General features: G+C 32.9%; 1 protein-coding gene across 1 annotated transcript; it reads left to right on the forward strand.

The window, feature by feature from the left end:
- The first annotated feature begins 574 nt into the window (after nucleotides 1–574).
- LOC127698265 (ecto-NOX disulfide-thiol exchanger 2-like) lies at nucleotides 575–23,226 on the forward strand. Its single transcript, XM_052201647.1, has 12 exons — nucleotides 575–728; nucleotides 2,629–2,748; nucleotides 6,019–6,395; nucleotides 7,159–7,546; nucleotides 8,423–8,656; nucleotides 10,256–10,468; nucleotides 11,694–11,800; nucleotides 13,251–13,401; nucleotides 13,993–14,159; nucleotides 19,484–19,678; nucleotides 21,167–21,275; nucleotides 22,321–23,226. Exons 2-12 carry the CDS (start codon nucleotides 2,640–2,642, stop codon nucleotides 22,545–22,547), a joined length of 2,277 nt encoding a protein of 758 aa, XP_052057607.1. The 5' UTR covers nucleotides 575–728; nucleotides 2,629–2,639; the 3' UTR covers nucleotides 22,548–23,226.
- The last annotated feature ends 1,942 nt before the right edge of the window (nucleotides 23,227–25,168 follow it).

Consider the following 25,168-nt stretch of genomic DNA (forward strand, 5'->3'; position numbering starts at 1 on the left):
TTTTTCTGGTCAATTGTTTGTGAGTACTGTTTTGGGATCTTCTGTTTTTAAATATACACATTTATCAAAAAACAGTCGCATGAACAGATACATTTATGAATACAACAACAAATAACTTAAAATGAAATAAAAATTTAAAAAATGGTCCGACCAGTCTTCCAAGCTTGTCTATGTTGCTTTCATAGGTAGTCCGAATTGTCTTTCCAACTGGTCCGAGTTGTCTAAAAAAAGTGGTCCGAGTTGTCTTTCAAAATAGTCCGAGTCTACACTGATCCGAGTTTTCCTAATATGGGTCCGAGTTGTCTTTGTCCGACTTGTCTTTGGTCCGACTTGTCATTTATTCGTTATTTCGACCCTAAGGATATCGACACTAATCTTTACGTGCTGAACATATCATGACATATGTGCGATATCAGTTGCAAATCCAATGATCATATTAGAACTACAATTAAAGTGGACTTCTTATTCCTGGATTTTGTTTAAACATATTTATTAATTGATCATTTTGATAATTGTACAGCATTTTAATGCTTTTGATATGGCATCTGATCGATAAATATGGGATAAATTAGAAGGTCATCCATCCAAACACAGAATCGAATAAGATTTGTGCTTTATTTACTGCCTCATTTTGGAATAAAACACGCTCGGGCGAAGGAAAAGTCTGAAATTTCAGTACAATAGTGTCTGAAATTTCAGTACAGAACAGTAACAGCACTTAATTTTAGGTATGAACTACGGGAATGTTAGTCGTCACACGAACACATAATTTGATGACCTATGCATTGTGGTGATGTAAAGTTCCTACTCCTGTGCACTTGTCATGAATTTTTTTAATGAACCTCTATAATTTTTCTTGTTCTCTTATTTTCTGTTAATATATTTTATATCTATTGTTATATGATAAAGATATTTTATTTTCTAAATTAGGTCCCCAGGGGGAATACACATATAACAAATATAATCTGTACAACATACAGTATTTTACATGACATTCATATAATACATAAAATCACCCTAAATTTATGATGCCCCTCTTTTCTTATTTGATTTGCCAAAGAAATTAAATTGTGGTGAATAAAAATCATTATAGGCGAAAGTTTATTGCGAAAGAATTAAATGGGTTCTACGTCATCAATCTTGCTTTATTGTTTCTCTGGCTTCTTTTCTTTTTCTCTCAACAGTCAACACCAGCTTATAGATGGGTTTCGGTTGATGTAAGTTGAGTTTGAGGTATTTCCCTTGGCTGCCATTTTGGAGGGATAACAGAATTCCTATTTGACTAACCAAATTGAAATTTGCGATATGCACAAGTCTGATAAGAGATTCTTTCAAGATCCTTGTCATAAAGTAAGCAAGGCTGGAAGAAATAAAAATAGTTCAGAAAAACCCTTTTTTTAAAGTCTAGCCGTCAATATAACAAGATGAATTTGGCTGGTTTTTGAAGCACTTAGACCTCCAACATGTTGATAAACAGGAAGTAACTCTCGCTCTAATTGTGTCAATCGAAACCTATCTATTGACTTTGAACTCATCACACGTTTCTACTTTGACAGGAAATCAATAATCAGCTTTTGATTTTTAAAATGGTGTGAACATTTGTATCAGCAAATCAACTAATCAATAAAAGGTGTTATCAATTAAAAATGGTGTGGTCAAATGGCTTCACATGTCACTGAAATGATAATCAGTTTGATTTGACAACTTTTACAAAAACAATTGTTTTGAAGTGGGGACTTCACAATTGTTTTAGCACTCCTGTCTTTAACAAAGTAAACATTTAACGAGTGAATGGAAAAATAAATTTTATAGAATTAGAGAAAAAAAAACTGATTTTCTATTACTAGACAGGAAGTACAATGTATCTGATCAACTGATTGAAGGTCAAGATCTTCAATGTTTTGAAATAATATCTAATTATTGGCATTCCTATATCCACAAATAGGGGCAGTAACAAAGTTGTATTGCCTTTGTATTATGAAACAGTATCCATAGATGTAAATAAAAATTATAATTCCTATTTAGTGTTTATCTAAATGTTGATTATGAAATAGAGTTGTAGGGTTAATGTACACTGGGACTTAATATTACTGGTTATTAAAAAATGATATTGACCCAGGGGAAACCCTGCATTAAATCATACAATTAAGACGTGTATCGATTAAAAAAAGACTTGCCTTTCATTTCTGTCGGTGGTTTGTATGTACATTGAACAATCACTGAGCTATCCTGAAATTTCATATTTTCACTCCTTGGTAGCTTTTATTTCGCCGAGTCCATTACTTTGACGGAAGTTTATGCCAAATGTACATTTTGCTAACTAGCATGACTAGGCAATGCATGAAATTAAAATTATTGAAATGATGAAATTCAGTAAGTTTGAATGGTTTCCCAGTTGCTTACAGCTGCCAAAATGGAAAAAAATATTGTTTGACAATATCAATCAACTGCATAAGATCTTAAAATAGCAATGTGTATTGGCCAATAAAAAAAAATATTGATCATTGAAAATAGCATACAAAAAAAACTGAAAAACTTCAATTGCTATAATGGATGATTGCAGGGATTTGTTAATTTATTACACTGGGAAGATTTTTTTTAAATTAGATAATTCTTTTGTAATTTTAGGTACTCATACTATGATAGGGCCACAGAAACCTGGAAGAAATAGAGGATTTGACCCCAGCAGTAACAATGCTCCACTTCAGTTTGACGGAAGCAAAGGAAAACCTCCTATGCCATTAGAAGGTATAGAAAAAGTGAAATTCTTAGTATGGCAAATGTAAATGGGAAACACGACTAATTAGAAAAATAAATTTACTGTGATAAAAGTTAAGAAATTAATGTGCTATTTGAATCTAAATTGAGAAACACACTTTAATATTTGCTGGTATAATTACACTGCTACCTGGACATTGTACTGTCTATTTTAAATGAATCATGAATTGTTATGGGTTGTTGAAAGCAAAAAATGCATGTATTTAGTCTAGAATTTACAGTGTAAGGTCATGAAGATCTGTTTTCATTTCTAAAGATGACATCAAATAAAAAAATTAGGAGATGAGGTATGACTACCAATGAGACAACTATCCACCAAAGTTCAAATGAAGTGGATGTAAGCAATTATAGACAACCGTACGGCCTTCAACAATGAGAAAAACCCATACCGTATAGTTGGCTATAAAAGGCCCTGACATAAAAAATAGGAAACAATTCAATTGAGAAAACTAACGGCCAAATTTATAACAAAACAATTTCACGAAAAACAAATATGACCGACATGAACCAACAACAACCACTGAACTTCAGGCTCCTGACTTGGGACAGGCACATAAAGAATGTGGCGGGTTAAACATGTTTGTGAGCACTCAACCCTCCTCTAACCTGGGACAGTGGTGAAACAGCACAACATAAGAACAAACTAAAAATATCAGATGAAAAAGGCTTAACTCATCAGATCGATACAAAGCAGAACAATCAAACAAAAATACAGACTGGATGTGGCAGGGTATTTATCCATCCCTAACAACAAAAAGGACACTAAGTACAGATCTGAGAGTACTCACAGTTCATTTAAAATCAACATCAGGAAACATCCTTACAGTTCATTTTATATGGTGGGAAATGTGATAATTAGGGCCCCGCATCCCGCATAGTTTTCACTTCGTCTATCAACAATTTTTGTAAACGCAAAAACTTCAAAATAAAATTGAGAATGGGAACAGAGACAACAACCCGATCAGTCAGCAGACAAAAGTATAGGTAGGAGGCCAATAAAATTTTGCATAGTCGGGCATAATACATGTATGTAGATGTGCAAATTATATTTTGGTGAAATTTGGCTCTTTAATTTGGGTAAAAACCACAAATTTTATCATGAATTCTGTAAAACTTTTTTCTGTGCTAGCTATAGGATTATAATGAAAGTTTATATATATTCCAAATTGATTCCATGTGTAAACCTTGTTAACTATATTTTTCATGAATTTATTAATTTGCATTTATTGGTAGTTCATTTTCTTCAACTTTTGTGGTCTATGAAAATGTCATTATTTCATGGGATTTTTTCACACAATTTTGGGTCATTTTGAAACCACTTTAAAGTTGGGGCCCTTTTTTTCAAACTGTCGAAATTATAAACATTAGATTTATATATATATATAGCATCAACGAACTTGTATTGACTATTTCATTGCATTTACTTTGTGAATTTTTTTACCATTTTTCTAAAAACGTTCAGGAACAGTTGAGGAATGAAACAGTTTAAAATTGAAATGATTTTAATGACTCAAAATGGTAAGTTTCTCAAACATAGCTAATGTTTCTTTCGATTTTGAAGACGTAATTAAAACTAGAAGTTGCACAAAAATACTAAATTATGAGTAATTCAGGATTCATTTCTGGGATTATGTTGATCAAATTGACAGGAAATCACTGGATTTTTTATTTTGATACCTTTAAAAATATTTGAATAAAACAGATAATAGTAAATGTTGCACTCATTAATTTAGCATGAAATCATTTTGCATTACGATTAAGAGTCTAATCTGGTGAAGACAATTTCACTCATTTATATTACATAGTAAATAATGCACACGTTTGATTCTTGAAAAATTACTTTTTCTACATAACTTAAACCAAGTTTTAATTTTTAAATCAGAATTGACGATTGTCTTTGCTGAAAAGTACTTGTAATTAAATAATGAAGAAAGTTGTCATGGAATTTTAATTTCTTTATAATATTAGCTCTGAGCTTGTGATCACTGTCGGCTGTGAATTAAAAACACAGGTAAAAAGTAATTAGCGATCATTAGCCAATATTTCCCGGAGGCATTAATATGGTTATTAGGAGGGCCCTCAGGATTATCATATATACTATACTGGAGTGGCAGTTTTATTACAGGAAATTGATTATAAAACAAAAACAAGTGCAAAATGGCGATTAAGAAATCCAATCTCTATGAAATGACTGAAATTATTTCTGTAAAAAAAAAATTTCTCCTAAATCCCAATCTGCCATTTAGGACAAATTGCTTTCAGTTTAGGTCATGAGTGGCAAATATGACTGTTTCTGGACCCTTAGTTAAGGTACATATGTATGGTCACATTACAGTTGTGTGACTGTCACTTTAAAGACAAAATGAACCCTTAGTACTTAATAGGAGGAATATAGACATGGAGATCACCAGTGTTCTGTTGAACATACTGTAAAAAAGGAAAATTTTGTAAACAATTTCCCTCAGTTTGTCAGTATAAAACCTGGGAACAGTATATCAAACGGGAAATGAATCTGATAGGCTTTTCAGTATAAAATGAGAAAATCTCGGACTCCACGAGACTTCACGAGATTTATGGATTTTGGTAGCGTCTGACTGAAAAACTATCGAAACTGCGCAATAAATTAACCACATAATTCTAATCGTAAATAGATACAAGTTTTATCATAAAGTAGATATATTTTGTCATATTAAATGACCAAAATAAGTGTGATTTACTTGATGTGAAGTGTTTTTCAATGGAGTGAGAATTTGTGAATGTAATCGGCGCCATTTTTTTATTACCCTGTTTGCATTCTGTACCATTCTGTGATGAAATGAATTCGATTATAACAAATTTGAAGTGACAGATAACAAGTTAGATACACTGGCATCACTTTAAAACTATGTTTGAATTACATTTTATTGATATTATCAGAAACTATAAGGATAATAGTGAGTACGTTTTTAACACATGTCCGTTTCCGTATCATATCTTTATTAACTATGACCCGACGATAAAATCGGCTACAATTAGGTAGTGTCAGGTCCCGTCAATATATATGTTCCTGATAAAACTAGTTCAAAGTAGGTTGTACCACATATTCATGTATTCATTCTGTATGGTAGAAAAATAAGTGCTAAATGTAATAAATCCACCATTCAATTAAATCAAATACTGAACTTTTAATGATGCTTCAGTGTTGTTTGTAAGGAAGATGACAATGAAAATCTGAACAATTCCTTTTTTTGTGATTTGCAGGAAACAGTGGTGGTATGTCATCACAAGGTGGAATGAATATGATGGACAGGAACCAAGGACCAATGGGAGGCATGAATATGATGGGTGGGAATCAAGGGCCACCAGGTGGAATGAATATGATGGGTGGCAACCAGGGGCCACCAGGTGGCATGAACATGATGGGTGGTAACCAGGGGCCACCAGGTGGCATGAATATGATGGGTGGCAACCAGGGACCACCAGGTGGTATGAACATGATGGGTGGCAACCAGGGGCCACCAGGTGGCATGAACATGATGGGTGGAATGGGCTTTGGTGGTCAAATGGGATATGGTGGTGGTGGGATGATGCAAGGACAAATGATGGGTGATGCTAATATGCAGATGATGTATAATCAGGTATTTAAAGTCTTAATTCAAAATTAAAATAAATATTCATTTTACAAATGAGAATTAACATTATTACAAATTTAAGACCAGACATTCAAGGATTTAATTATGTATAAATGTATGATATACTTCTTAGATTTAAGGGACTTGTTCCTTCAATTTCACTTCTTTTTTTCCCCATTTCAAATCATGTAGAGGCGAACTTGTGTGGGGATTAATAATATATGAAATTAAATGAAGTACAACAAGGCCATAAAACATTGGTATGTTTCATGTTGCATGCCCCCAAAAAATAGGGTCAATATATAGGTCTCGATTATTATTTATTTTTATCAATCTCAATGTTTGAGTATGAAACTGTCATCAACCAAACTGCAAGCACACTAGTTGTATCACCGACCATTTGTTTGTTATCATTCACTGTCGCAAAATCGCTGTTACAAAAGGGCTAATAAGACCCAAAGGATTTTGGGACATGCTAACAGAAGAGTTTTTTTTCAGATCACAGCAATTATGGGATACGATATAGGAGGAACTTTTTTCCGATCACACTTAAAATTTATAACAGATTTTTTCTACATTTTTTTTTTTGAAAACAAATTTAGGGTCGCAGCTTGTAAATGTGGGTCAGTCATTTGACTGAAAACACACCTTTTTTTTTTTTTTGCCCAAAGAGAAATTGACAGCAATATAGTATTGCAACCAATTTTCCCCAAAAATGTGATGTTAATCAGTGTTGCTGTACATTTATGAATCCTGTTCTGTCTTACAGTACAGTGGATATGGACCAATGGGACAGAATGGACCAGGTACAGATGGATCCCAAGGAATGGGTCCAGGGTCCTTCACTGCAAACTCCTCCATTCCTGGACTAGACCTGGCTATGCTTGCACAGTTTATGCCAAAAGAAATCTTGAGATTAAAGAGCAGTGTCTGTTATCCTCCACCAATGAATGCACCACCACCTTCAGTACGGGAAAGACCTCCAGGATGCAGAACCATATTTGTTGGTGGCATTCCAGAAAATAGTACAGAAGACATGTTGGCTGAAATATTTGAAAATTTTGGTATTATTTGTAGCATCAGAAAAGGAAAGAAAAACTTTGCTCACATCAGATTTGAGCATGACGAGAGTGCAGACAGAGCTTTGTTTATGTCAGGTATATATTTATCAAAGGTGTCACACTATTATTGTAAAGGTATCCAAATGATAATCAAAATGGATGTCAAAATAAATCAATCCATTTCTTACTATTACAGCTCTTTTCATAAGGCTAGCAAGACAAAGGTTTGTTTGACTTGCTTGCTTTGTTTGTATAAATGTTTGCTCAAGCATTGTAATTAAGATTGACATCTACAAACAATATAAGTAGGTGGAGTTAAACCTGTGTATAGGTAAATTTGATAATTTGATAATGTCCAATCAAATTTAAATATAATGTATACAAGTTTAAATCTGCCTTTTTATGTTGTTTTCAGATGTCAATCTTAATTACAATGCTTGAGCAAACATTGATACAATCAAAGCAAGCAAGCCAAACAAACCTTTGTCTTGCTAGCTTTATGAAAAGAGCTGTAACTTTAGCTTGGACAAATGTATTGTAAGTTGGAAAAAACACCTGTTAAAATCCTCCTTAGAAATTGGCTAAATGAATGTTTTGTTTGAAATCTCTAATGTATTTCAACTTTTCAAGTCATTATCTTTGCCTTGCAATAGTGATATGGACTTTTTACAACAAAATTTAATGAATATGCTATTGGTGTAAAAGTTAATCCTTAGGAAAAACATTTACAAAAAAAAATTGTAAAGAAATGACACAATACTTTGACCTTTGGTGCAACAAATGATAATAGATTTTCAAACATGCAAGACTTGTTAGTGAAATAGGGCAATTTGTTTTATTTAGATCTGTCAACTAGAGGTCAAATTAATGGATGTTGTCCTGGATGCAGCGTCTTTATAAATTGTTTGTTAGATATTAATTTTGAAATATATACTTTTATTTGAGTATCCTGTCTTTTTTAAATGTTATCAGGTTACAGAATGAAAATTGAAGACAAAGATGATAAAGATAACACAGGACGACTCCATGTAGACTATGCCAATGCTCGAGATGATCAGTACGAATTTGAATGTAAAGAGAGAGCTATGGCCAGACAGATGAGACATATGCAGAGAATGGAGGATGCTAGACTCCGCCCACCCAGCCCACCACCCATTGTCCACTATAATGACCATGAGGCAATGATGCTAATGGACAAACTTAAATGTAATAACTGTTTGATACAAAAAGTGGGGCTTTTATTCTCAAACATAGTTTTTGTCCAAGCTGCAACTTTTGTCACAGAAAGCTCGACATAGGGATAGTGATCCAGCGGCTGCGGCGTTAGCTAACTTCTTAAAAGCTTTATATTTTAGAAGCTAGAAGACCTGGATGCTTCATACTTTGTATATAGATGCCTTATGTTACGAAGTTTCCTTCTGTTATATGTCCATTGTCCTTGACCTCATTTTCATGGTTCAGTGACTACTTGAAAAAAAAAGTCAACATTTTTTGTAATGTTAATTTCTTTCTTATTATGAGTAATAGGATAACTATATTTAGTATGTGCATACCTTGCAAGGTCCTCATGCCCGTCAGACAATTTTCATTTGACCTCTACCTCATTTAATGGATCAGTGAACAAGGTTAAGTTTTGGTGGTCAAGTCCATATATCAGATACTATAAGCAGTAGGTCTACTATATTTGGTATATGGAATGATTGTAAGGTGTACATGTCCAACTGGTAGGTGTCATCTGACCATGACCTCATTTTCATAGTTCAGTGGTCAAAGTTCAACTATATTTGGTGTATGGAAATATTTTATGAGGTACATGTCAGTCTCACAGGTTTTATTTGACCTTGACCTCATTTTCACGGTTCATTTCTCAGTGTTAAGTTTTTGTGTTTTGGTATGTTTTTCTTCAACTATAAGCAATAGATCAACTATATTTGTTGTATGGATGGATTGCAAGGTGTATATGTCTGTCTGGCAGGTATCATCTGACCTTGACCTCATTTTCATGGTTCATTGGTCAATGTTAAGTTTTCATGGTTAAGTTTGTTTCTTAGATACTATAAGCAATAGGTCAACTATATTTAATGCCTAAATTGATTGTAAGGTGAACATGTCTGTCTGGCATGGTTCATCTGACCTTGACCTCATTTTCATGGTTCATTGGTCAATGTTTAGTTTTCTTGGTTAAGTCTATTTCTTAGAAACTATAAGTAATAGGTCAACTATATTTAGTGTATTGAATGATTATAAGGTTGATAGTTGAAGTAAAGCTTTATATTTAGGACTATCAACATAATATCAATGGTTAGTAAAGAAGGCCAGACATTTCAGCGTGTGCACTCTTGTTAAAATTTGGTTCAAATCCACTGATATTTAAATTTATTTTTATTTCATTAGAATTTATGAATAAGACTTTTATAATTAAGTTTTTGCAGTGTATTGTTTCAGTCCAAATGAAATATTTATGGTGTTGATATACTTGCACCTTTAATAATGATAACAATGAAACAGAAAATGTCAAATTATTCCAGTCAGTATTACCTTTGAAAGGTCTACATGTCACATTTCAGGAAAAGTTTTCTTGGACCATTGAAGAATTGTAAACTGAAATGCCAGAAGAAAAATCTGATTTTGTGTTAATATTTTAAATTTTCCCTGTTTATTAATAGATTGAGTAATGTCAAAGAAAATTTGTCATTTGTTATTCTGTTTTAACTCTCTATCGAATTACAACTTGTTTATTATTAGATTTACTGGCAATGAAAAAGCTTAGTCCCTTAATTAATCAAACTTTTCTTTTATTTGTAGCTGAAGGAGACTTTGTGACAGCTGTCCACATATTGAACACTTGGCTAGAGAGGGGAGACTGTAGTAAGCGTAATGTTGCACAGTTTTACACTTTGATACAGTGTGCAAATGCTCGCATCCGTAACTTACAGTCTGAAAAACAAACGGGAGAAGAAGAGATTGAAAGAGTTAAAATGAGATATAAACAGTTGTTGGAAACTATTCTACAGCAATGTAAGTACTGAACAGGAAGTAATGTAAGGCAAGGGAGATCACTCTTTGACAAGAATTGTTTTGAAAAATTGGCAGTTACACATGTAGTTGCAGTAATAAGAATGGCGATAAATTTGTCTGTAAAAAGCATGTAGCAGTATTTTTCATGATAGATAGTAACCAATTCAGCTAGAACAAGATTGATAAAAGTTCAGTTTTAGCGCAATGTTTCTGAATGTATTTAGGTAATTACTGAGAAAGAGGTGAGGGTCAAATGAATTAGTAGAGGAAAAAATTAGATACTAGGAGACCCATGGTGAGTACCTGAGTTTGAAGTAAAAACATATAAAACATACAACAGTATTCAACTATTCATTAAAAATATATTTGATGACATGAGAACTATTTAGACTTTGATATTTTCCAATTATACTCACTGGAAGGTAAAACAACTTTAAACGGAAGAAATCTTATTTGCTTCTTAAATATTCACACTGCATTATATTTTAGAAGTGAAAGCATTATGAAAAATCAGAATTTGATTTATGTAGATAAGTACTTAATTCATTTACAGTTGAACTTTCTATCAGTAATTCATGCAACTTTGTTCATTTTATAATTGTAAGACTAAAACTTAGTTGATGCTTTCTATAATTGTATTACTGTTAAAAAATCAGTGTGAATATTTAATAGTATGATGCACAGTATTAAAACATTGGAATAGGAGGATTAAACTTGGACTGATTCAGTAAAAAATGTCTCTCGTCCAGGGGACAAGTAAAAGGTAAAATCCTGAAAATAGTCCTTGGTTCAATTATTACAAGGAATGCCCATTTCATTTGAAATAGATCTTTCCAGTTTAGTCATATTTTTATGGTAATTTATGTCTGGATGAGGGATATTTTCTACGGAAGACGTCATTGATTTAGACAATGAATGGTAATGTTTGCTCTGTTGGACACTAAAGGATTTTGGAACTGAAAATGAAACAAAGTAATAAGATATTCATGTATCAGAAACTTTAATGCAAAACAGAAATATTCCAAAATCCTTTACTTGATGGAAAGCAGCTTGATGGTAAAAAGCCAGGGCTCTAATAAAAATACTGCTCTCTCTTAATGAGGGAATTTTAGAAGGCATTTTCAGTTAAATACTGAATTTTTCTACGTCAGTCCTGGAGCCAGGAGTAAAATAGAAAATTTTAGCAATTGGTATGATATAACATGGTGTATTTTTCTCACTAAAGACGAACTGATTGAGAGAGTCTTTGCTGCAACTCAAAAGCAGAGGAACTGGGACCATTTTACAAAAGCTCAGCGCAAGAATATAGAACTATGGTACAAACAGATAAAGGTAGGTCTGGTTCAGGTAACAAATAGGCAATTTAATAAGTAAGAATAGGGAATGGAGAAGGGATAGATTATATTCTATAGTCTCTATATGATTCGATTGTCCATTTACAAACGTCTATAAAATCTTACATGTCAAACTTAATATGTTTCTTAATGTCAAAAAGAGTTTTTTTCAATGATGATTTTATTTGAGGCATATAGATCAGTATGTTTAAGGATAAAATCAGGCAGAAAAGTAATTTAATCTGCATTTTAAATGTGACACTAACAAGAAGTTGACGAACATGTTGAAGTACATGGCCATGGGTTTTCTGCTGTCACACCTCATCAGTTTAAACACAGGAAGTGTACAAAAGTAAATTGTGAAGCTTGAATCCGTTAAAATTCATTACCTTTGTTAGACTTGTGTGTTTTTTAATTTTGTTTCATTTATATGTTTTGGAGTTTAGTGTTATGGTGTCCATTTTTGCTGAATTAGTATACATTATTGTTTAGGGGCAGGTGAAGCCTGCCTCCGAGTGCTTGATTTTCTTGCTGTGTCAAAGACCCATTGGTGGCCTTGGGCTGTTTTCTGCACATTTTGATTCCCCGTTTCCATTCTCAATTTTATTAAAAATGATAATCTGTGGGGTTGAATAGTTCATATCAATATCAAAAGAAATAGTGTTGCATGTTCAACAAAAAAGGATCATATAGGTAAGTCAAAGTAAGTATGGTTACAATTTAAGTGCTTTCCCAGGAATTATTATAGCAGAAATGAAAATATGAAGTATAGTTTTATGCCACTGGAGAAGAACCAGTGTTGATGAAAATAGATTGCATAGTGAGACTGCATAGTGTGCTATTGAACTGTGTGTAGAATCAAACCTCTGATTAAATGGCCACTTTTTTAATGCATACTATTAAAAAAACTAATTTGGAAATTTTCTTAGAAAGGTAATTATTATTTTTGGGATAGTTGCAGGTAAGTACATAACCTATTAATGAAGAATATAAAGTAGGGTCAACTTAAATGATGTAAAATTGAAGCATTTTTATAGAAAAATTGTCATTAAACCTATATATAGGCATGATTCAACATGATAGAATTTGTTGCAGGTATATGTTTAATCTAAGACAATATATAACATAAAAATAAAAAATGTAAAAGATGGTATTGAATAGGAGAGTGAATATTAATTTATTAAAGATCATGATATTTGTTTTATATGTTAGGAAAGTATCTTTGCTCATGTATGCTAGCTTCTTGGTTAGTGGAAAATATCATTACTTAATAAATTAAGGGAAGGCACAAGTGTCTTTTAGATTTTCCATTGACCTGGACAGCAAACTATCTTGAATGTAGGTTAGTGTGTTGAAAAATGATTTGAATACTTTTACATGCCAGTTTATCAGCTTTTTTTTTCGTGTGAAGCTGTGTTTTAAATTATTCAATAACACATATGTTGCAGGAAACACGACAATCACAAATGGATGAGTTCTTCAGTGATCGCAAGGAAGATGATATGGAGATGTCTGACAATGAAGATGAACCATCATCCGCAAAGAAAAAGAAAAAATCCGGTACAACAGTGGATGAAATGGTTGCTAATGCAAATCAAGGTGGGTATGCAAATAAGTTTGATAACAAATTACTCCATTCAAGTACACAGAATTATATTTTGTTTGAAGTGTGTACATTGTTGGCCCACATTGTAAAAAAATTTAAGAAAAAAGCTAATTACCAGCTAATCTGATCCCAATTGTCAAGTAAACTTTTCTCATTTGTCATTAAACACTTTTTTTTATAAATCTTCAATGATCTTGGCAAATTTAGACCAGACTTCTATGAGGGTTGTTTTAGTTGACCCTCTTTTGACCTAATTATAGCTATTTGAATCAGAAAATTACCAGAAAATAAGTTTTCCCATTCTCTTTCAGCTGTTCTTGCAGATATAAGGAAAATTAGGGTAGTAATTGTACATTGAGTAGGTACAAACCATGTATCAGTTTTGTTATGTTTAACCTACTTTTTGCTTAATTATGAACTTAGAAATTTCATGAAAATATGATAAATTTCCCTCCTGTAGAAACCAATATGATCTAACCATTGGAATGATCCAGTAGTTTAATAATTCTAATGATAGGTGGATTGACCTATAAATACCACATCTTCTTAATTATATATACAATTTACTATATTGCTTTTTACAGAACACATTAACTTTTTAAAAAGTGAGAATGATTCGCTGAAATGTCAGCTTGATGCCTATAAGAATGAGGTGGAGATGATAAAACATGAACAGAAAGCAGTCACAGATACAACTGTCAAAGATAATCAGATGAAAATGTTACAACAAGCGTTACAAGGAATGCAGCAGGTAACCATCATTAATAAATTAATAGAATAATAGAATAAACCAGTAGTATTATTGTATAGGTGAAAAAGGTTTTTGGACATAGTTTGGATGGTCATACTAAGTATTAAATTGTTATCCTCATTGGCTATGAACATGATTAGTGATATAAAGCTATTAGAGGAGAGTGTATATCAAGAGTCCAGAACAGTCATGTTTGCCAGTCATGTCTGGTTTTTGGATAAAAATGATTGAAATAAATATTCAGAAATCCAACATACAGATCAATCATTTTCTTATTTTGTCAACAGCTTATTATAAATACAATCATTCAGTTATCATTTAGATATCTGTTAGGTGATAAAATTGACATTTTGGGAGTATCCTGCATACATGCATCCCTTTTACTCCACTTTGTTTTGCCTGAGGATTCATTGGACATATCACCTTTTCCAGAATGTCTTCTGCTGAGATTACCTGTGTTTTTTATATGACCGTCGTATATTGGTATCACGTCGTCAGCGTCGTCTGAAGACAGTTGGTTTCCGGACAATATCTTTAGTATAATTAAATAGAAATCTATGAAATTTAAACACAAGGTTTGTAACCACAAAAGGATGGTTGGGATTGATTTTGGGGGTTATGGTCCTAACAGTTTAGGAATTAGGGGCCAAAAAGGGGCCCAAATAAGCATTTTTCTAGTTTCAAGACAATAACTTGTGGAATGGTGTATGGATCTCTCTGAAATTATACCACAAGTTTCCATTCCACAAAGGGATGGTTAGGATTTGCTTTGGGGGGTTATGGCTGAAACTGTTTAGGAAATAGGGGCAAAAAAGGGTGAAAACAAGGGTTTCCTGATTAACAAACAATTACTTGAGACAATTTAAAAGCAGTGTAAGGGAGGTAATCCAAACACAATGTTTTGATAACCTCCCTTACACTGCTTTTAAATTATGTATAAAGAAATGTTGTATTGTCTTGAGATGATTAGCTGTCAATTTATTTTTAGAAGTTACTATTAAGGAATATTAGTTTTAGCCATGATTATGTATGTCATTTTCTATTTTAAGACTTTTATGATGTAATTAAATGGGTAATTATGGTTGCAAACTCCATTGGAAATTTGAATTAAGATTATGACCATATCTTGAGGGAAAGAATTTTTTTGGGGAAAAAGGGGAGGGGGGGAGGTGAAGAAAAAAAATTGTGGGGGGGTCAATTTTTTTCTCATTTCAGATTTCAGAAATTAAAAAGGAAAATTCTTCAAATATTAGTGGGGAGTGGTCAATACGCAACAGCATAGTGTATTGCACAAAAACAAAAAAAAGGGGGGTCAATTTTTATGTCCCCCGCCGTAGCGGAGGGGGCATTAAGTTTTACCCTTGTCCGTCTGTACATACGTACGAACGAACGTACGTATGTATGTACATCCCAAAATCGGTTTCCGTTCTCAAACTTTAGTTTGCCTCAACCAAATGTTATGAAACTTATACACAATGCTTATTACCACAAAACACAGATCAAGTATGAATTTTGGTGGCGTCACTTTTACCGTTCTATAGTTATGCCCCTTTACAAATGGAAAAATTGCTGAATTTTTCGTTTCCGTTCTCTAATTTTAGTTTGCCTCAACCAAATGTTATGAAACTTATACACAATGCTTATTACCACAAAACACAGATCAAGTTTGAATTTTGGTGGCGTCACTTTAACCGTTCTAGAGTTATGCACCTTTAGAAATGGAAAAATTGCAAAATTTTTATTTTCATCGAAATATCACATAATTTTTATACGACCGCAAAAAAATTTTGAGGTCGTATATTGGTATGACGTTGGCGTCGTCATCGTTTTCGCACTCTAACTTTAGTTGAAGTGAATGGATCTCTATGAAATTTTGCCATAAGGTTCAATACCACAAAAGGAAGGTTGGGATTGATTTTGGGGGTTATGGTACCAACAGTTAAAGAATTAAGGGGCCAAAAATAAGCATTTTTGTCGAGCCTGCGACTTTTGTCGCAGAAAGCTAGACATAGGGATAGTGATCTGGCGGCGGCGTTAGCTTACTTCTTAAAAGCTTTATATTTTAGAAGCTAGAAGACATGGATGCTTCATACTTTGTATATAGATGCCTTATGTTACGAAGTTTCCGTCTGTCATATGTCCATTGTCCTTGACCTCATTTTCATGGTTCAGTGACTACTCGAAAAAAAAGTCAACATTTTTTGTAATGTTAATTTCTTTCTTATTATGAGTAATAGGATAACTATATTTGGTATGTGCGTACCTTGCAATGTCCTCATGCCCGTCAGACAATTTTCATTTGACCTCGACCTCATTTCATGGTTAAGTTTTCGTGGTCAAGTCCATATATCAGATACTATAAGCAGTAGGTCTACTATATTTGGTATATGGAATGATTGTAAGGTGTACATATCCAACTGGTAGGTGTCATCTGACCTTGACCTCATTTTCATGGTTCAGTGGTCAAAGTTAAGTTTTTGAGTTTTGGTCTTTTTTTCTAATACTATATGCAATAGGTCAACTATAAATGGTGTATGGAAATATTTTATGATGTACATGTCAGTCTCACAGGTTTTATTTGACCTTGACCTCATTTTCACGGGTCATTTCTCAGTGTTAAGTTTTTGTGTTTTGGTCTGTTTTTCTTCAACTATAGGCAATAGATCACCTATATTTGATGTATGGAAGGATTGTAAGGTGTATATGTCTGTCTGGCAGGTATCATCTGACCTTGACCTCATTTTCATGGTTCATTGGTCAATGTTAAGTTTTCATGGTTAAGTTTGTTTCTTAGATACTATAAGCAATAGGTCAACTATATTTAATGCCTAAATTGATTGTTAGGTGTACATGTCTGTCTGGCATGGTTCATCTGACCTTGACCTCATTTTCATGGTTCATTGGTCAATGTTAAGTTTTCTTGTTTAAGACTGTTTCTTAGAAACAATAAGCAATAGGTCAACTATCATTGGTTTATTGAATGATTGTAAGGTGTACATGTATTTCTCGTTTGGTTTATCTGACCTTGACCTCATTTTCTTGGATCATGTTAAGTTTATGTGTTACTTGTAGTAAAGCTTTGTATTTAGGACTATTAACATAAAATCAATGGTTAGTAAAGAAGGCGAGACATTTCAGCATGTGCACTCTTGTTGTAACTTCCAGACATAACTTGTGTGTTAGTGTATGGATCTCTTTTGACATTGTACCACAAGGTTCCATATCACAAAGGGAATGCTGAGATTGATTTTGGGGGTAATTGCCTCAAAATTTTAGGAATTAAGGGCCAAAAAAGGGGCAAAAAACAAGCATTTTTCTAGTTTCATGACTATAAAATGTGTGTAAGTGTATGGATCTTTCTGAAATTGTACTACAAGGTTCCATATCACAAAGGGAAAGCTGGAATTGAGTTTGGGGATAATTGCACAAAAAGTTTATGAATAAGGGGCGAAAAAGAGGCCAAAAATAAGCATTTTTCTAGTTTCCAGACAAAACTTGTGTTCAAGTGTATGGATCTCTCTGAAATTGTACTGCAAGGTACCATACCACAAATGGAAGGCTGGGATTGTTTTGGGGGTAATTGCCTCAAATTTTAGGAATTAGGGGCCAAAAAGGGGCAAAAACAAGCATTTTTCTAGTTTCAGGACAATGACTTGTGTGCAAGTGTATGGATTTCATTCTTTATGAAATTGAACTGCAAGGTACCATACCACAAAGGGAAGGCTGGGATTGAGTTTGGGGTTGATGAATCATAAAGGTGTTCAAAAATTTGGGGGAGGGATTTTTTTTTCCTTTTTTTCTTTTTTTTTTCTTTAAAATTTTCCATTTTAAATTGGTTATTTCTGATTTATATATAAAAGCAAATAATATTGATATGGTTTGAATAGGTAAATTAAAATTTTTTTTAAGTTCTTAGACCACAATCATTCTGTGACAGAAACCTATGCTGTGTCAAATATTTAATCACAATCCATATTCAGTGCTGTATCAAGCTTGAATGTTGCGTCCATACTTGCCCAAACTGTTCAGGGTTCAACCTCTGCGGTCGTATCAAGCTGCGCCCAGCAGAGCATTTTATTAAATTTGGAGTTATCTTCCTTTGTCCATGATTATAATTGAATCAACTACAATCAATGCTTTATACAATGCAATGTTTAATTTTGACTTCCACTGATAAAACACAGATCATGTTGAATTTGGGTAGTGTCACTTTTACCATTATTGAGTTATGCCCCTTTATAAATCGAAAGATTGCAAAATTTTTAGTTTCCATTCTGTAACTTAAGTTTGCCCATAATACAGATTAAGTAAGAAATTTGGTGGCAACACTTTTACCATTCTTGAGTTATGTCCCTTTATAAACAAAAAAATTGCTGAATTTTTCGTTTCCGTTCTCTAACTTTAGTTTGTCTCAACCAAATGTTATAAAACTTATACACAACCGTTCTAGAGTTATGCTTGTTTATAAATATAAAAATTGCTGAATATTTAGTTTCTGTTCTCTACTTAAGTTAGCCTCAACCAAATGTTATGAGACTTGCACACAATGCTTATTACCATAAAACTCAGATCAAGTTCAAATTTGGGTAGCGTCACTTTTACTGTTCTTCAGTTATGTCCCTTTATAACTATATGACATGCAAGCGGGGGCATCATCTATGATCACGTGTGGACAAAATCCACATTTATTTAAATTTTCATTGCTTGATCTGTCAAAAACTCAATAAAAAGTTTATCAAGTTCTTTGACTACAGTTATTCTGTGTCAGAAACCTATTATGTGTCAAATATTTAATTACAATCCAAATTCAGACCTGTATCAAGTGCAAATATTGTGTCCAATTTTTCCCCAACTGTTCAGGGTTGGACCTCTGTGGTTGTATCCAGCTGCGCTTGGTGAAGCAATTTATTAACACCTGGCAAGTGGTCAGGACCATAGAAACTATTTTCTTTTTGGTTTGCCAATTAACAAGCAGATTGTAAATCATCAATTATACTTTTTGCTCCAAGAATTTATGTTTGAATATATTTACTTTGGAGACAACTTACCATTTGATAAGCATTTGACATTTATTTACACCTTCATACACATGTGTACAGTAATGGAATAAGTTCAATCAATTATCCACATCCATTCTAAGTATATGTTTTATGTCCTCAATATAGTGTTTGAGTCTTTTAAAAGTAAGTAAGTATTAGGTTTTATTAAAAAAAAAAATTGAGGCCCCCTAAAACTAATAATAAGTGCTCAGAATTGTGCCTGAAAATATACTGAAAATTTGAAATGCTTGTAGTTTTACTAATAAAGGAATTTTTGTGTTGTAGCAACTCATTCAAGCTAAACAGGAATCAAAGACAATAGAAAAAGAAAATGAAAAACTGAAACTTGTAGTAATAGCAGCAAAGAAAGAAGTAAAAGAGGTAAAAAGAAGTAAAAAGGATGAAAATGGAGAAGAAAAAACTGATGAATCAAAGGAGGATAAAGATGGGAAAGAGACCGAGACAGAAAAAGAGGAAAATGTATGCTTAACATGCTTGATTTTGATTATTTTACAAATAATATAGTTCAAACAGGTATGCTGTTTCCAACGTTGATGGCGGCGTCAACAATGTATTAGTTTCTGATTAGGTCTAGTTCATGGTGAACCACTAGTGGTAGGTCAATGATATTTGGTATGCAGTTGTATTAGCATTGGCACATCTCATTACCATGGAGATTATTTGGCCCTGCCCCCTCAGTCAAGGTCTATATTGACTTTGAAACTTTTGCTTAGTTTACATGTATTAGTTTGTGATTAGGTCAGTTTAAGATGAACCCCTAATGTTAAGTCAATGATATTTGGTATGCAAATGTGTTGGCATTTGCAAGTTTCATTTCCATGGTGATTATATAACCCCACCCCCTAATTATGGTTCATTGACTTTGAAACTTTTACATTGTTTACAAGTTAATGTTTGTGTTTAGGTTTGTTTAAAGGGAACGACTTATGAAAAGTCAATGGTATTTGGTTTGCAGTTGTATTAGCATTGGCACATCTCATTTCCATTGAGATTGTTTAGCCCTGTACCTTCAGTCATGGTTCATTGACTTTGAATATTTGCATAACTTACATGTTAAAGTATTGCTATTTTAGGTTTGCACTCGGTCCGTCTGTCTGTCTGTCTGTCTGTCTGTCTGTCTGTCTGTCTGTCTGTCTGTCTGTCAGGCAGTCCGGCAAATCAGTTTTCCACACCTTTTTCCTTCATCCTTGAAGATATTGATTTGATATTTAGTGTATTGTTTTATCATGACAAGTTACAGAACAAGTTCGAATTTTGTTCCGGTCTGATGATTTTGTGCAGAGTTATGGTTCATGGACTTAGAAAATTCACTCAAATAATCAGTTTTCCGAACATTTTTTTCGTCATTCTTGAAGATATTGATTTGATAATTGGTATATAGTTTTTAGTCATGACAAGTTACAGATCAAGTTCGAATTTTGTTCCGGTCTGATGATTTTGTGCAGAGTTGTTTTTCTCGGACAATTCTCTTAAATAATCAGTTTTCCACACTTTTTTTCATCATGCTTGAAGATATTGACTTGATATTTGTTATATAGTTAACACCATGACAAGTTATAGATCAAGTTAATATTTTGTGCCAGTACAATGAATTTTTAACCGATAGGGGACTATGTATTGCCATGCAATACTCTCAGAATGCTTGTTATTTTTTATTTAGTATTCAGGATTAATCATTCCTAGAATAATTAAGATTAAAAGTCAATGTGTTTTACTCTTCTTTGTATTTGTATTGAAGGTGTAAACTATCCTAATTATTGTCAACAAATTTTTTTTATTTTGGAAATAAAAAAAATATTCCATTTCACTCTTTGTTGAAAATGCAACTTCAAGTCCAATGTTAAATATTCATTCTGGTAAAGTGGGATGGTAGAATTTATGCTTTGCTGAGCTGGTTTATGTCAGATTATGACTAGATGATCAACTGAATCTTTTTATTTTTCTCAGGAAAAAGAGGAAGCTGAAGCAGAGAAAGTGGAGGAGGTATTGTTAGTATCAGATGGCAGTGTCAGTAGTTCTGGTCTAAATATTACAGAAAAGGAAGCTAAACTTATTGGTATGCCATATTTTTGGAATTTTGAAAATAGATTTCTTAAAAAATGTTCAAACAGTTGATTAAAAAAAGGTCACATGTAAATGATAAAAGTTATGTCAGGATTACTTTGGTATTTTGACACAGTGGTATTAACGATAAACAGCAAATTAAATGAAAAAAAAAAGAAAGATACCTCCAAAAGGGAATATAGAGGCATTAATTATAACTCTTGGCTTTTAGGAAGAGAATGTATTCTGATATGACAAATAACTTTTATGATAAAAGAAGAAGTTTCATGTTTGACATCACAAAAAAATTAAGAGATGTGGTATGATTTCCAATTAGACCACTCTACCAAAGGACAAGGATATAGTATAACTTTAAGGATGTGAACAACATTTTATGTCATATCTTTTATGATAAAAATATCCAATAATTGTAAGAGCTCATTATTGCAGCAAATTAATTCTGAAGGTCTTTAATGTTTGGGATTTTCTCATTGTTGAACGGTGGCCTATAATTGCTTATATCCACTTCTTTTGAACTCTGGTTGATAGTTGTCTCATTGGCAATCATACTACATCTCCTTATTTTTATGCCCCTGCCATAGCGGAGGGGGCATTAAGTTTTACCCTTGTCCATCCGTACGTACGTCTGTACGTCCCAAAGTTGGTTTCCATTCTCTAACTTTAGTTTGCCTCAACCAAATGTTATGAAACTTATACACAATGCTTATTATCACAAAACACAGATTAATTTTGAATTTTGGTGGTGTCACTTTTACTGTTCTAGAGTTATGCCCCTTTACAAAAGGAAAACTTGCTAAATTTTCTTTTCCGTTCTCTAACTTAAGTTAGCCTCAACCAAATGTAATGAAACTTATACACAATACTAATTACCACAAAACTCAGATCAAGTACAAATTTGGGTAGTGTCATTCTTACCGTTCTTCAGTTATGTCCCTTTATAACTTTATATGATATGCAAGCAGGGGCATCATCTGTGTCCCATGGACATATTCCCCATTTATTATATAATGTTTTGATTGTATGATATCTTTTTTTAGGATTAGTTGCATGTTTTTTACATGTTCATCCCATGGGAGCAAGTGTAGAATATATCTGGTCTTATATAAACCAGTTAGGGATTGCAACAAAGACCAGCCACTTAGAAGATTTATTAGAGAAATTACCGTTCTTGTTCAGGATGCAGACAACTGGTGTTGGTGCTTTGATTGAAAGGAAGTGGCAATTCACAGGATATAAAGACTTGGACATGTTTGGATTTTTGTGAAACACAATGCCTTTATAAGCCGTAGATATTTGTATGTGAAGAATAAAAGTGAGAGAAAAATAGAATGAAAGTGATTGAACATAGTACATTGCCTTGAGAGATGCGTGGGTCAGTTACAATGTATGTATGAATTTCACAATGGAAATGTTTTTTTTTTTCCAAATAACAATTTGATGACTTAAGTATGAACTTCCATTGTGTGGAATTTTTATGACCATAAAGATTTGCAGAAGATTGATAACTAATGGTATTTACCAACTATGTTTGAATGAATTTTTTTTTAAATTTGGACATTATAAAATGAGCATATATTGGAAGGAAATTTATACACTCCTTTGAAAGGAGTTTATATGTTCATAAAATACCTGATCGTTCTCAAGTTGTAGTATGATTTTGATTTCAGAATTTGATCTTAAAATAGAATTCAGAAACATATTATTTTATTTGGTGTTGTTTAATACTGGGAAGACAGTGTTTGTTTTATAATGTTAGATCTTTATTTTATTTTTGTTCTCATGTAAATTCTCTTTATTGATTTGTTGTCATTTGTTTTGCTCATCTAATATTTCATCATTGATTATTTTTTTTTCATTTGAATAGTTATCATTAGAGAACCTGATAAACAACTGATTTTTACATTGTTGTTATATGATTTAGATATTAAATGACATGAACATTTTGTGATTAGTTAGTTGTCTATCATCCAAAATGGAAATTTAATAGTCAAAAACAGAAATTTCTCTTCTTGGGCTGAGATATCTTTTTTTTTCATTGTACTATGGGTAGTGTAATTAGGGCCCCGCAGAATGGCGGACGCCCTATAGTGATCAGTCTGTCCGTCCGTCCGTCTATAACAAATTTTGTCCGCTCTATATCTAGAGAACCGTTATGATTTCAAAGTTTATACTTGACATGTATATTAACCAACACCAGAGGGTGTGTCATAATGTATGTACAACTTCCTAGGTCAAAGGTCAAGGTCAAAAACTTTGGTTTTAGTTGACTGTCCTATGGTAAAGATCGTGTTCGCTCTATATCTTGAGAACCCTTATGATTTCAAAATTTATACTTGACATGTATATAAACCAACACCAGAGGGTGTGTCATAATTTATGTACAACTTCCTAGGTCAAAGGTCAAGGTCAAAAACTTTGGTTTCAGTTGACAACCCCATGTCCAATGTTAAAGATACAAATTTTTTACCACACATTATTAATAGCGGGGCACACATAGATGGCTCCCATCTCAATGATATATAGTTTGTCCTGTTATCAGAAACTTTATACTTGGCCCAGCTAAGGGTCAACTATCTTCTGTGATGAGGCCAGTTAATCAATAAATTATTCTAAATAAGGATATTATTTATCCATGATTTAACGATCAGAATATGTGGGATGACATTCTGCCTGTTTGTGCTGTTCCATTTAAACACACATGGGACCAGGGACCAGGGAAGACACTTTTAAATCTCAGCTATGGGTTGGTGTCTAGTACAGTTATTCTTAGTTTGCCTCTATAGTTGATAACTCCATTTTGAAAGTGCCTTCCCTGGGTACCATGTTTGTTTAAATGGAAGATCTCTTAATAGATTGAATCGATATCATGAGGATATGATACAGTGTAAATTCAATATGAAATTTACTGTTTGATTGCAAATGCTTTATCTAAGATCTACTGGATGGACACGGTTTTATATAGGAACCTGAAAGAGAAAAATTAACATATTAAAGTCCTGCATACATGGGGTCCACATTGTATGACGGTTACTGGATTTTCTCTTTATGTAGGAGTTAATTAGAAGAAAAAAATCATACATTTAATTTTGTGCAGATCTAAAATATGTGAAATCAACATGGTTTGAAACTTATAATAGTATTCCAAGGGAAATACTTGTAAACTTGATCTTTTTTGCTCCAAAAAAAAACTCCTGGGCAGACATATAATTACCACATTGTTTGTCCAATACAGTTTGCAAATGATAACATTAGCGTACGTCATATAACTTGATGTTATAATACCGTAAAATGCAGGTCTCGTATGATTTTCACTGTTGCAGAAATAAACTTCCAGAGTTGTGCCCCTTGAACTATTTCAAAGCGGTGAAGACAGTTATTGGACCTGAACTTCAGTTCACTTTGAAGTAGCTAGAATCTTTTAACTTTTAAACAATATTACCAACCATGATATATTGATAAATTTTGATTTTTCAGTTGCAAAAAAGCCCTTAGAAGAATTATACACATGAAATATCTCAAAATTGTAGAAAATTAGGGTAGGACCATCATTACTACCTATCATGGGTTGCAGGACAAGTTTGATTTTCAATAATGCTGCAATAAGTTTCAGAGTTATGTCCCTTGTATTGTATCAAAATACTAAAAATGATTTCTAGATTATAACATGAAATATGCTTAAGATAATGACCATAAATCTTTGCCACATTACTACCTACAATTAAATGAAGATAATGTTCAATTTCACTTTGCCACAAATTTCTATTCCAAAGTTTTGCTTCTTGAGTCATCTCAAAATGGTAAAAATACTAACCAGATAAAAACTTGTGTTTGCTTTGGATAAGAGTACATAACTTTGAAACATTAGTTCATACAATGAAATGCAGG

Source organism: Mytilus californianus, unplaced genomic scaffold (genome assembly GCF_021869535.1).
Source record: "Mytilus californianus isolate M0D057914Y unplaced genomic scaffold, xbMytCali1.0.p SCAF_4, whole genome shotgun sequence".
Lineage (NCBI taxonomy): Eukaryota > Metazoa > Mollusca > Bivalvia > Mytilida > Mytilidae > Mytilus > Mytilus californianus.

Bases quoted from the DNA above. Each gene is read 5' to 3' on its own strand.
- LOC127698265 (XM_052201647.1), top strand. From the start codon at position 2,640: ATGATAGGGCCACAGAAACCTGGAAGAAATAGAGGATTTGACCCCAGC. The intron at 7,547-8,422 runs GTATATATTTAT...AAATGTTATCAG, and splicing joins CAGAGCTTTGTTTATGTCAG to GTTACAGAATGAAAATTGAA. The intron at 11,801-13,250 runs GTAGGTCTGGTT...CATATGTTGCAG, and splicing joins TATGGTACAAACAGATAAAG to GAAACACGACAATCACAAAT.